The sequence below is a fragment of the Lampris incognitus genome, chromosome 13 (genome assembly GCF_029633865.1).
Source record: "Lampris incognitus isolate fLamInc1 chromosome 13, fLamInc1.hap2, whole genome shotgun sequence".
In the NCBI taxonomy this organism is placed as follows: domain Eukaryota; kingdom Metazoa; phylum Chordata; class Actinopteri; order Lampriformes; family Lampridae; genus Lampris; species Lampris incognitus.
Window position 1 is genome coordinate 16,100,494 of NC_079223.1, and position 12,978 is coordinate 16,113,471.

General features: G+C 48.9%; 1 protein-coding gene across 1 annotated transcript in view; it reads right to left on the minus strand.

Moving 5' to 3' along the window:
• The window catches only part of camkmt (calmodulin-lysine N-methyltransferase), a 57,237-nt gene extending 44,468 nt beyond the window's left edge, over positions 1 to 12,769 (minus strand). The window contains exon 1 of the mRNA XM_056292286.1: positions 12,728 to 12,769. Within this exon, the coding sequence (XP_056148261.1) occupies positions 12,728 to 12,769 (42 nt within the window). The remainder of the gene's footprint in view (positions 1 to 12,727) is intronic.
• Between the last annotated feature and the right edge of the window lie 209 nt (positions 12,770 to 12,978).

Sequence of the window (12,978 nt, forward strand, 5' to 3'; positions counted from 1 at the left end):
TGTTTGAATGTCTATCCTAAATCCTTCCAACTCCCCCTTAAATAGAAACTGTGTATGCAAGTGTGTGTGTGTGTGTGTGTTTGTGTGTGTGTGTGTGCGTGTGTGTATGTCTGTGTGTGTGTGTGTGTGTGACAGGGGGTCCGGTGGGTGATAATCACAGCGTGCAGGCCTGTCTGGCTTATCACCTACTGTCAGCCCCTCTCCTTCTGCTGTGTGTGCATCACACACACACAACACACAACACACACAACACACACAACACACACACTGCTATTCTCTTTCTCGAAACACACACATCACCACGTGCACACGTGCACGGAGACATACGCACACCTCTTGGCAGTGGAAGAAGTAAACAGTCATTTGAATAAAACTTTGGCTTTTGCCACCGGCTTTGAAAAAGAAGGTTCTGCTTGGCGCCCGTCTGTGTGTTTGTGTTTGTGTTTGTGCGTGCGTGGCTTTGTGTGTGTACACACGCATCAGCCATGCGTGCACGCTCCCATTGGTATGAGAAAAGTCTCAAAATCGGAGAATGAGGGGGATGTTGAATGTGCTGGGTAACGCAAGAGAGCGGGGGGGGGGGCAGAGATAGAAAATGAGCAAAGTAGAGAGAGAAAATGAGGGAAGGAGGAGGGAGAGAAGAGCGGAGGGGGGAGAGAGAGAGAGAGAAAAGGCAGTAGTCGATATAATAAGCGGCTTACAGGCGGTCTCTGTTCACCTCGTGGAGCAGACATCGCTGCTCTCTAGCTTGCCCTTTCTGCGTCTATCTGTCTCTCTCGTTCCCTCTCTCTCGCCCCCTTGCTCCGCTCCCCAAGATTAGCTCAGGCAAGCAGGATTTAATAATGTCTATTGATAAAATGTCCAAATATTCCTATTCCCCGTAAAAATAAATAAATAAATAAAAAACGGATGTGCTCCACTTGGCCTAGCAGCACGCACACACACACACACACACACACAAAACATGCACGTGTTCGCACAAGCACACACAAACCTCATAACGCAGCGACAGCCTGGCTAGCTTGCGCTGTGTGGAAAGCATCACATGCGTGACTTTAGCAGGGACAATTCACACTTGTCTGCAGCATCACTTCAGCCACGCTTATCACACAGCGCCTCACCCGGGGAAGAAGCAGCTCGTTGGCACGGTAACACCGCAGCCCTTCCTTTCAATTCGTTTTACATGTTCTCCAAAAAAATCCATCAGGGTCGATGACGTGACGACCCGCGGTTGTTTTAACACTCGCCGTGTGTGTGTCGAGCGAGGAGCCCGGTTGACACTCATCCGCCTCAAGTAACACTTGACATGGCCAAGCAGGTGGAAGGCCCAACGTTCAATGGCTTCCGCACCATGAAAGAAACCAATCGTCTACCTCTCTACTTCTACACCACGGCGCCAATTAGTCTAAGGTGAGGCTTATTTCAAAGCGAGGTTAGGAGTTTTTTCTTCTCCCCAAAAAACCAACGGCGGCTGGTGGATTTTGAAAACACACAAAGGTCCCTTCATTGATCATCCAGTCAGTTAAAGCCACTTAAACACGGATGAAACGTGGCCTCCGAATGACTCTTTTGGATTTAATTTCCATGACTACATATAGGGGGCGGCACGGTGGCACAGTGGTAGCGTGGTCGCCTTGCAGCAAGAAGGTCCTGGGTTCGAGCCCCGGGGTAGTCCAACCTTGGGGGGTCATCCCGGGTCGTCCTCTGTGTGGAGTTTGCGTGTTCTCCCTGTGTCTGCGTGGGTTTCCTCCGGGGGGCTCCGTGTCCTCCGCCAGCCCAAAGACATGTAGGTCAGGTGAATCAGCTGTATTAAATTGTCCTTAGGTGTGAATGTGTGTGTGTGGGGGGTGACTGGGGGGGCCTATGATGGCCTGGCAACCTGTCCAGGGTGTCTCCCCGCCTGCCGCCCAGTGACTGCTGGGATAGGCTCCAGCGTCCCCACGACCCTGAGAGCAGGGTAAGCAGTATGGGTGGACAGATGGACTATATATACAGGGACATCCACTTGCAAAACAGAAAAGGTGGACGGAAAATCTCCCGAAACACCGTGGTGCCGGGAGTTTGAGTCCTGTATGTTAGGCAGGGCTTCGTGTTTTTGCAGAGGGCTGATTCATGTATTCCCTATGTGGGGGACAGCAAACAGACTCGCTCTGTCCTTCTACACAACGCTGATCATTCGTGTCCGTGTGTGTCAATGTGTAACACAGATCACTGTTTCTCCCCATCTGCTGTTGATAGGAGGTCAGACACACGGAGAGGAAGAGAGAAAGAGTGAAAAGACAGAGATTGAGAGCGTGTGCCAAGTAATAATGCTTTGTTAAGCATATGGGAATCTGATGGTTAATCCCCAACCCCAATAACATTAGCGGCCCAAGGCGATAGGTAAAATGTGAGTGTTTGTGTGTACAAGTGTGTGTGTGTGTGTGTGTGTGTGTGTGTGTGTGTGTGAAAGCATGTGATAATAACTTGGTGGTGCCTTTGTGTGTGTGTGTGTGTGTGCAGTGCGCTGCGTGTGTGTGTGTTTCCAGGTTCGAGGTGCACTGCAGGAAATGAAGAGATCAGGAGTGAGGAACAGATTACCCTTTCTGAGGATAATGAAATTATTTGTCACCTTCAATTACTAGATGAAGGAAGGAAGCTGTGTGTTACTTGTGTGTGTGTGTGTGTGTGTGTGTGTGTGTGTGTGTGCATGCTACCTAAATATAGTTATAGCTCCGCTCCCTCATACAACCCCCCCCCCCACACACACACACACACACGCACAATCCACTCGTCAACAAACAGCATCGCTCAGTGGTGCTCTTCAGGGTGTACAGTGCGGTGCGGCGTTTAGCAGTGTTTTCACGAGCAGTTCGGGAAAAAGCCGCCCCCCGACATTACACGCTGCCATTTCCAACACGATTTCAAATAACACACAGCCGGACAGACAGAACGAGAAACAGGATGAGAGCCGCGGAGACGGAAACAGTTTTCGCAAGCAGGCGTGGGTTCGAGTGTCAGGCAACAGAGGGACCCCTCGCACCCCACCTGGTCTCCGTTAGCGCGCCAGTGAGGTGTGGGGGGAAACACAGCAACCCGCGGTGACGTGGCGACCCGCTGAAACGCCTCGAACGTGGCCTGTCAGGTATTTAATGAAGCAACTGTGACCGGGAAAGGGAAATCAAGTCTATTATCTGGATGAACTGTCCTTGTCCTCCATGCTCCATTGTGTGTGTGTGTGTGTGTGTGTGTGTGTGTGTGTGTGTGTGTGTGTGTGTGTGTGTGTGTGTGTGTGTGTGTGTGTGTGTGTACGTATGTGCAGGTGTGTCAAACTCAGCAATAGTGCAGCCCAGGTTGACGTCAAGGGGACTTCACTTTGCATGCACGTGCTGAGGCTTGTTTGTACTGTGATGCTAGCTTACTTCCTCCTTCCTGCTTTAATTACAGCGTATTGTAGGTGAGAAGCAGTTCAGATAGTAAACAATCATTGGTAATGACAGCACGGCGCACCGCCAGTAACAACAACAACAACAAAAAAACAGCTACTTAGGTATTTATGCTATAGTAAATGCCCACTTAGCCAATTAGGTTGTGTAGCGTAAGACCACCGGCTCAAGGTGAACTGTTGCTGACCCCGGGGTGTTTAGAGTTTAAGGCAGGGCTAATTTCACAGGCTTTCCATGAGTAATCTAACAAACAGGGATGAATAAGTAGTTAATACAGCTCTGTCTCTGCAGCAGAACTGATTCCTGCTCGTGAAGCCATTTTGCAACCCATGCACCCATTGGGCCTCAAACACTATCTTGATTTTTTTCATTTTAATTTTGATATACAATATGATCTCCGTGGAGAGTTTAACCCATCCTAGCTGTGTAGATAGGGGCAGTGGGCAGCCGCCGTGCAGCACCGGGGACCAACTCTGCCTGTGCCTGGGTCAGGGGCACAGGCAGGACTACTAACCCTAACATGCATGTTAGGGTTCGAACCCAGGACCTTCTTGCTGTGAGGTGACAGCGCTCACCACTGCGCCACCATGCTGTGAGCAAGGCTCCCCCTTGTCATCAGTTGTGATTCCACTTACTAATTTCTGCTTTCCTGCTGGTCGTCCAAGAACGAGCACTCGGAAAACACACCATCTACCAACCCAACTGAATCGACTCAATGTTGTGGAATCATCGTTTCGAGAGGCACTTCTGTTCAAAGGCAATTATCCCCCCCAAGATGGAGACGGTGCAGAAAAGCCAGTGGTGATTCAGCGCCCCGGGGGGGGGGGGGTGATGTTGGAGGCTGACAGCCAACGAAGTCACACCAAGCGGCGGAGTCATCACCGCCAAAATGAACGTAAAACCGTCTTGAAACTTGTGCCTGGAGCCGGCTCGCACACACACTTCACTCATTTCCACCGCTCTCGCTACGGGGACCTTGAGAGACATGGCGTCTTTCTTTAACTCGGCACTCGCAACGTGAACGTGGGGAGCCAAGCGCTCCAGCTCTGTCTCCCCACCCCCACCACCACCCCACCCCGCCCCGCTCCATCTTCAAGAGAGACCGTAGGCTGGTTTCCACCTGTCTTTATCAGCTCATGTCAGCTCCCCAACCGAGAACTGTAGGGGGCATACCGCTGACCGCTGTATAGATTCTACACAGAGGATAGGGCAGGTCGCGGAAGTGATAGAGAGGGGGGGGGGGAAGCAAAAGGTGGAGGGAAAAGGTCAGGAGGAGAGGAGGAAGGAACCCAGAGAGGACTATGAGAAAATGGAGAAGGGTGAGAGGCATCTGGGGGCAAGGGAGGGGAAGAAGGGAGGAGGAGAGGGAGAAGAGGAGGGGAGAGGAGAGAAAGCAACATGGACGGGATGAGAGACGGCAAGGGGAGGAGGAGTGATTGGGTGGGGCGCAGAGGAAAGGGGGCTGGAAACGGTGGATGGAGGAGGAGAAAGCGGACAACAAGGGACGAGAAGGGGGGGGGGCAGAGAGAAGGAGGCAGAGGAAGGAGGAGGGGGTCAAGAAAGAGGAAAAAGCATCGGAGGACAGGGGGAAAGAGAAGGTGGTGGGGGATGAAAGAGAGGATTGGACAACGTCAGCTGAGCGAGAGAGGAGAACGAAAAAGAGAGAGGTGTCGAGGCGGGGTTAAGTAGGATGTGATATTGGCTTGTGTGCACAAATATATACACACGTACACACACAAACACACACACACATGTACACACCTCTGTCTTCCAGTTTTCTCCCTCTCACACATACACTCTCTCTCTCTCTCCCTCTCTTTCTCCTCCCCCTCCCCTCCCCTCAGGCCCGGTGTGTCTGCAGGCTCCGTAGCTCTCTGGTGGTGATCTGTCCTCCACATTAACTGAGGCCTCAGATAATTCCTAAGCCTCCTCCATGGCCGATCCAATAAGGGATAAGGCTCTCGGCTGACCATGATCAACTGACAATCTGTCCTCTCACACGGCTACTTTAGTGGAGGCCAGGATTACCCTGGCCAGCCTAGACAGGGTACACAGAGTTCAGAAGACCGTGTAGCTGTGTGTCTGTCTGTATTCTGGATACGTGTATGTGTGTGTGTGTGATTTTGTATGGAGGTAAAAGAGTGAAAGAAGAGCCGGGTGTTTATGAACTCCCACATGTTGTGGTTGTGTGAGTGCATGTATGAGAGTGAGTGAAAGCATGTCCATATGTCATGATGATGATGATGATGATGATGACGTTGTCATTGTTGTTGTTGTTGTGTGTGTGTGTGTGTGTGTGTGTGTGTGTGTGTGTGTGGTACCAACATGGATCTGGTGTGTGTCGCAACTGACACATTGGCAGATATAACTGACATATCATTTCAGTTTATAACAGGTGTTATATTGCGCTGAACCATATAATACCAAAGACAAATCGGCTGCTGTCAAAATTATGCTTAAAAGTTGACCCCATAGCAATAAGAAAAGGGCACATTCTCAGATTGGGGAACATGGATTTTGAAATGATTATAAATTTGCTTTATACACCTGTGAAGAGGCCGAATTGTTCAAATGGGCTCAGCCCAAAGTAAAACAGCACTGCTATGCTCATGAGGTTTTCATTTGGCAGAAATAATTGGCAATGAAATTATTTTGACCACACTAGTAACTTGTTGAGAGATTCTGCAGCTCAATCTCTTAAAAAGTAACTAGAACTTGGACCATGTTGGTAAATTTGCTGACATCTACAGGTTAAAACCCATTTGCAAACTGGAGCAACCTCTGGTCGGCTGGGCACCCCCCGGATCAGCAGAGAGGGGTTGGAGCAGCAACATGGACAGCTCAAAGAAAAAAAAGAAGAAAAAAGAGCGGGGTAATTGGCCAGATGCAATTGGGGAAAAAAAAGGGGGGGGGGGTTTAAAAAAGAAAAAAATATTTGCAAAGTGGAGCAGCTTTGGTGAGCTAACTAAAGCTGTGTTTCGAATGACAGGTAGCAGATATTGCCCAAGTTGCAATAAACATCACAAGCATCTGCTCTGAAGTTGCAGAAATACCACGGGATTGATCTCTATGATGACAAGCATGCCCAGATTCCCAGTTACATCACTGAACATGCCAAAATAATGCACTTTGCTGCAGTGCCGTTAACTCTGAGATAATAGTTTATTTATGTAGAGATAGCTATATCTTTGAACAACATTGGTGCCAGTGCAACTGGAATTCATTTTAGCCACCATTTTGCAAGCGTAACATTACTCGCCTGTATGAGTTGGTGTTTTTATGTTACTGTTCATTCAAACGTCACACTCGACACTTGACGGAATACGGATGTTATCCCCCCTCCGACCACAATGTGGGTTGCAACGGCAGGGTGGCGCTGTTCGTGTTTCCGCTCATTGACTCCGCGGGAAGTGAAGAAGCAGAAGGAATGGCGATTCAAGGTCTTCACAGACACAAAAGCCGCAGGCTGGCTGGTGTGAATATTAACAATGTTAGCGAATAGCAACAGACCCAAATACAATCTAATACCCCTGTAATTGAAACGCTAAGGTGAGTATTTCGGGTTGGTCTGAAAGGGCTCTCAGATCCTGTATTAGTTAACATTTCTGAGAACTTGAATTTCCTCCTTAAAGGCAGTGCGCTAATAATTAAAAAATCATGACAAGCTCATTCAGCCAAGCTGAGATGCTAAGTAAACATGTGGTGAAAAGGCATTTTTGATGGCCTATTCGCCTTTCTCCAGAAAAGCCAGGCAGTGGGTTTGATAAGCATCTACATTCTAGCCAACAGAGTCTGCCTTGGAGACACTCCTGATCCCCCTTTCCATTGGAATAGGCTCATTTTGACGTACACACACACACACACACACACACACACACACACACACACACACACACACACACACACACACACACACACACACACACTTCCACATGCATGCGCAGAGACACACAGGACTGTGCGGGGCTCCGATAAGCGTGGCCCCTCTCTCTCTGTCTCTTTCTTTCTCGCTCTCGCTCTCTGAGTAAACATCGTTTTGGATTAGGCAGTGTATAATGAGAGCGGGGGGCTATCTGCGCGCCACGCCTGCATTGTGGCCCCCGCTCCTCTCCGAGGGAGCCAGGACCAATCTTTACTCTGCTATTTATCCCCCTCCTCTGATAGCTTACTTATCTGTTGCAAAATGCCAGGGCTAACTGCCCGTCTGACTGCCTTTACAACTGTCTGCCTGCCTGCATGTCTCCCTGACCTAGTGCCTGCTTCTGTGCTGGCGGGACTGTCTGTCTTCGTGTCTGTCTCCGTGTCTTCGTGTCTCTTTCCTGTCTCTTAATGTATGTCTTGGTCTGGCTGTGTCTCTATCTGTATGGTGATTTGCATCCCTGTACGCCTGCCTAAATACATTCTACCTGTCAGTCTGGGTGTGAATGAATGAATGCCTGCCAATTTGTTCTGATTGCCTCTGTGTGCCTGAATCTCATCTCGTATGCCGGGAGAAGATTGTGTGATAGTGATGTGGTTGTGTCGGGGGGCATCAGAGGGGGCGGTGGGAGCATTGGTGAAAAGGTTTTGAGAAAGGGGGGGTGTGGCGGTAGTATCAGGGAGGGGTTGGCGGGAGCATGGTAAAGTGGTTTGTGGATGGTAAGGAGGAAGAAGAAGGGTTGGAGACTGAAGATAATAAGCGGAGAGAGAGAATTAAAGAGGTGATGAATAGGAGGAATGTCCAGGTTAAAGGGAGAGAGGTCTCAAAAGGGGCTGTGGGGAGAATGAGAGAGCAGGTGAGGGGAAAAGAGGCAGCAGACAGCCAGTGACGGAGGGGGGAAATCGATCAAGAGAGGAGGTGAGTATGAAAGGCAGGGCAGAGAGAGAGAGAGAGAGATAGAGGCTAGGAGAGAGAAGGGGGAGAGGGTCAGTGAGAGAGGGAGGGAGAGAGAGTTTGACGTGCGGCTAATAGACATATCAGCGCTGGGGTGTGGAGCTTAGCTGGTAGATGAGGGCTTTGCAGGGCTTCATTCATTGATTAGCATAGGGAGAGTGGCATATGGTCTTGTGACAACCTGAGATTACATGTACACTAACGCACACACACACACACACACACACACACACACACACACACACACACACACATACACACACACAAACAAACGGATCACAGATTGCCAGAGATTGCAGATCCCCCCTGTTCCTCACAAAAAGGAAGGGACGTGAAATTACAGGGTGTCACCTGCACCAAGCTATCTAGTTGAATGTTAATGTATATAAACAATTAGGACGAGAGAGAGAGACAGAGAGGAGCAGGGCGATGGGAGGAGAGAGACGGAGGGGTGGACAGCAAGTCAGACAGGGAAAATGGGAGGGTAGTGATAGCATGAGATAAAAAGATAGAGGGAAAAAAAGTGACAGGGCAAAAGGGGCGATAGAGGAGAGACGGCAGGGAGAGAGTTGGGGATTGGGAGGGGGAAAGGCAGGGACGGAAAAAAGGAGGAGCAGAAGCAAAGAAACGGGAGGCGCGACGGAAATGGTTGATGAGAGCTTCTTGTCTAGGGAAAAAAAACAGAGAGGGGAAAAAAAGATGGCTACCCTTCTACCCTTTCACTCCCCAGCCCCACGCCAAACCTCTTTCATTTCTTCATTCCTAGATTTGAAATAAAGGGATATTATGCAAACATTACTGCAAAGAAACACCATCGTACGCACACACCATGTAGCCCAAGGCTGAATCTACAGTTTGCAACGCCATGCTTTCTTTTTCGGCTTAGAAGGAAAACCAAGTCTTGGGTTTTGGAAGTTTCCAGACCAGTAAATGTATGTAAATGTCCGGAAATCAGCTTTGCTGGTGCAGCAGTGAGCGTGCGAGTCTGCAGTAATACGACAAATGCATAAATGCACTGACTTGCATGCAGGCGTGTGTGCACTGTCATCACAGAAACCTGGAAGGGACGCCATTTTGGGGGGGGGTTTGTTTTTTACATGGGAAACATTCCTGTTTGCCCTCCTATACGTATTAACGTGCACAAATACACACACAAAGATGCACACCTACTTTGAAAAGGCTGAAAAGGGTAAACCATGTGTTTTTACCTGGTCGGGTGAGACTCGGCTCTCTTTGTGGGCAAAAAGAGCCGGCAGCTCCACGCCAGGCGGGATCAATCACGCTGAGTGGAATTGGATTTGAGAAAGGAGGTGTGGTTGAGAACGTATTGGTTCTGCCTCTTTGGATTAGAGTGTCCATTACGTGTGTAGCGGCCTATAAGGCCAATACCATAATTTGTATAGGCCTCTATCTCTCTGACACTGTCATCCAGCTACACCACCCTCAGACAGGAGTGACAGGGAATGGCAGCGCCAGGCACACCCTCCCACTGCAACAGCTCTGCATGAGCCAGCCTGTGTGTGTGTGTGTGTGGCTGTGTGTGTGTGTGTGTGTGTGTTTTGTGACAAGATAAGGTTTTCTTTCTCTGTCTTAGAGTGTGTGGGTGTCTGAGTGAGTTTGGCTATTTTGGAAGGGAGTGAGCATGTGAGTGCGTATATATATATATATATATATATATGTGTGTGTGTGTGTTTGTGTGTGTGTGTGTGTGTGTGGGACAGAGATTATGAGTTGTATACCACAAAGTTATCAAAATTCAAAGAGGGATGCCACAGAGGGGGGAGAAAAGGATATGTTCTGAGTGACAAGGAGACGGCGTGCACGTGTGTGTGTGTGTGTGTGTGTGTGTGTGTGTGTGTGTGTGTGCGTGTGTATGTGTGTGAGGGCAGAGAGAGCAAGAGAAAGAAATCACGAGCACTAGAGCATCCAGCATTCTGCCCAACAACTGCACTGATGCCTTAAACATGAGACCCAGATTTTCTATCTCAGTGAAGTGGTGGTGAGAGGAGAAAAGAGGAGGAGGAAGAGACAGAGAGAGAGAGACAGAGAGAGAGCTGGGGGGGGGGTTCTATCTCAGTGAAGTGGTGGTGAGAGGAGAAAAGAGGAGGAGGAAGAGACAGAGAGAGAGAGACAGAGAGAGAGCTGGGGGGGGGGTTCTATCTCAGTGAAGTGGTGGTGAGAGGAGAAAAGAGGAGGAGGAAGAGACAGAGAGAGAGAGACAGAGAGAGAGCTGGGGGGGGGGGGTTCTATCTCAGTGAAGTGGTGGTGAGAGGAGAAAAGAGGAGGAGGAAGAGACAGAGAGAGAGAGAGACAGAGAGAGAGCTGGGGGGGGGGGGTTCTATCTCAGTGAAGTGGTGGTGAGAGGAGAAAAGAGGAGGAGGAAGAGACAGAGAGAGAGAGAGAGAGAGATAATTTTTTTGGGGGGGTTCTATCTCAGTGAAGTGGTGAGAGGAGGAGGAAGAGAGAGAGAGAGTTTTCTGGGGGGGGGTGAGAACAAGCAGCAAGGAGCTGAGCTGAGAGTGATGAAATAGACAAGACAGTAAAAAAGTGAATGTGCCGCTTTGGGTGCTAACACACAGTGCGGCTCGGGCCCAGATTGTCACATCAGAAGGTTTCCAGCCCACGGCAAGTGTGTTTCACTCTAATTTTACCAAGCCGGTTGACAATGAATGCATCCTTATCTCCACTAACGGGCCCCAGGGCGGGTTACACACATACACATTAAGACTGGGATGTTTTTTACCCCCACTGTTGACCGGCCGCTGGGCGGTTGCACTGCAGTGGCCAGGGGTTAAGTGCCTGGTTCAAGGAGCCTGAGGCGGCAGTTGCTGGAAGACGGGAGGGTTTCGCTCCATCCTGAATCACCGGGATGACATGGGGACGTGAAACATAAACCTGCTGGTCACGAGTTCACATCTCTGTCTAGATATGATGCAGATATACACAGTGATGTAATAAGATATATAAAAGTCTACGAAACCCCTGTTAAAATGGCAGGGTTTTTGCGATGTAAAAAAACGAAATGAAGATAAATCATGTCAGAACTTTTTCTACCTTTCATTTGAAATTGCAACCTACAAAATTCAAGTGAAAAACAAACTGAAACCTTTTTTTGGGGGGGGGGATGATAACACTTTCTATGAAGCTTGCATCTATAGCACCCTATAAGCATCTATAATGCCCTATAAGCATCTATAATGCCCTATAAGCATCTATTGCATCTGTAACGCCCATACTTTCTAATAATGTGTATTACAATGGCTAACGGCTATGGCTGAAGACTGAAATAGCACTGAAGTCTCATTATGCATCTCTACAAAACTTCAGCAAAACAAGTTGGCTATGATGCATTATGACTTTTGACAGATAAACAGGCTGATGACATATTTATAATGCATAAATCCGTTTTAAATTGATATAATGTATCATAAAGGTGGTTAGAGGTGTTGTGAGGGCGTATACATGGTTATAATGAATCTTACAATGACTTATAGCTACACTTGTAGGACGTTATGGATGCTTATAGGGCATTATAGATGCAAGGTTCATAGAAAGTGTTACCAAACATTCTAGTTCTGTCAAACTGCGAGGGCATCGCCTACGTTCAACCCTCTTCAGATACCCCTTCGAATTTTCTGCTGGATTCAGGCCTGGGCTCTGGCTGGGCCGTTCCAAAACACTGATCTTCAAATCATGCTATTCCCCCCTACCACGAACAGGCGCCCCGACCGACCAGAGGAGGCGCTAGTGCAGCGACCAGGACACATACCCACATCTGGCTTCCCACCTGCAGACACGGCCAATGGTGTCTGTAGGGACGCCTGACCAAGCCGGAGGAAACACGGGGATTCGAACCGGTGATCCCCGTGTTGGTAGGCAACGGAATGGACCGCTACGCCACCCGCACACATCCCTAAAATGTTTCTGATTGTTTTCCACTTGAATTTTATAGGTTGCAATTTCACATTAAACGTTGAAAAGGTTCTGGAATGATTTATCTTGGTTCCATTTTCTTTTTTACATTACAAAAATCTGCCGTTTTAACAGGGGTGTGTAGACTTTTTCTATCCGCTGTGGCTTTAAAGTAGAGAACATTTCAATGAATGACTCAAATACAGACACTACACTTTCCCCTATTTGCTCAACTCAGGACGTTGTGTTGGATTGCAGTTGCAAGCACACTGCTGTTGATTGAGGGAGCGCACAAAAGTGGAGCCATGTGCAGCTCTGCTTAAATGGGCCCTGACTGAATGCAGTAGGGTGGCTATGTTTCTTAAGCAGACAGAGCCGTACTCAATTCGTGTGCAATTTTCTTTGCCTTTATTAGACAGGACAGTGAAGAGACACAGGAAATATAGGGTGAAGAGGGCAAATGAAAGGCACAGCGCAAAGGCCTCACAGATCCAATCTGGTCTGAGCGCTAACGTACGCTCTTATCCGGCCGGGCCACCAGGATGCCCTCAGTGCCCATATTTAATGGCTCCCGGTGCTCTCAGTGCCGACCAGCACTTGTTCCTTCCCAAATGGTTAAAAAACATTTTTTTCAGGGTCCGCGGTGTGTAGCGGTCTAAGCATCGGCTTTGTGTCAATGCAGTTGCCCACTGGGGACCGGGGTCCGTGTCCCGGTCTCGTCAGATCCGACTATGGCCGGAGTCGATGAAGCAGCAATAGTTGGCAGTG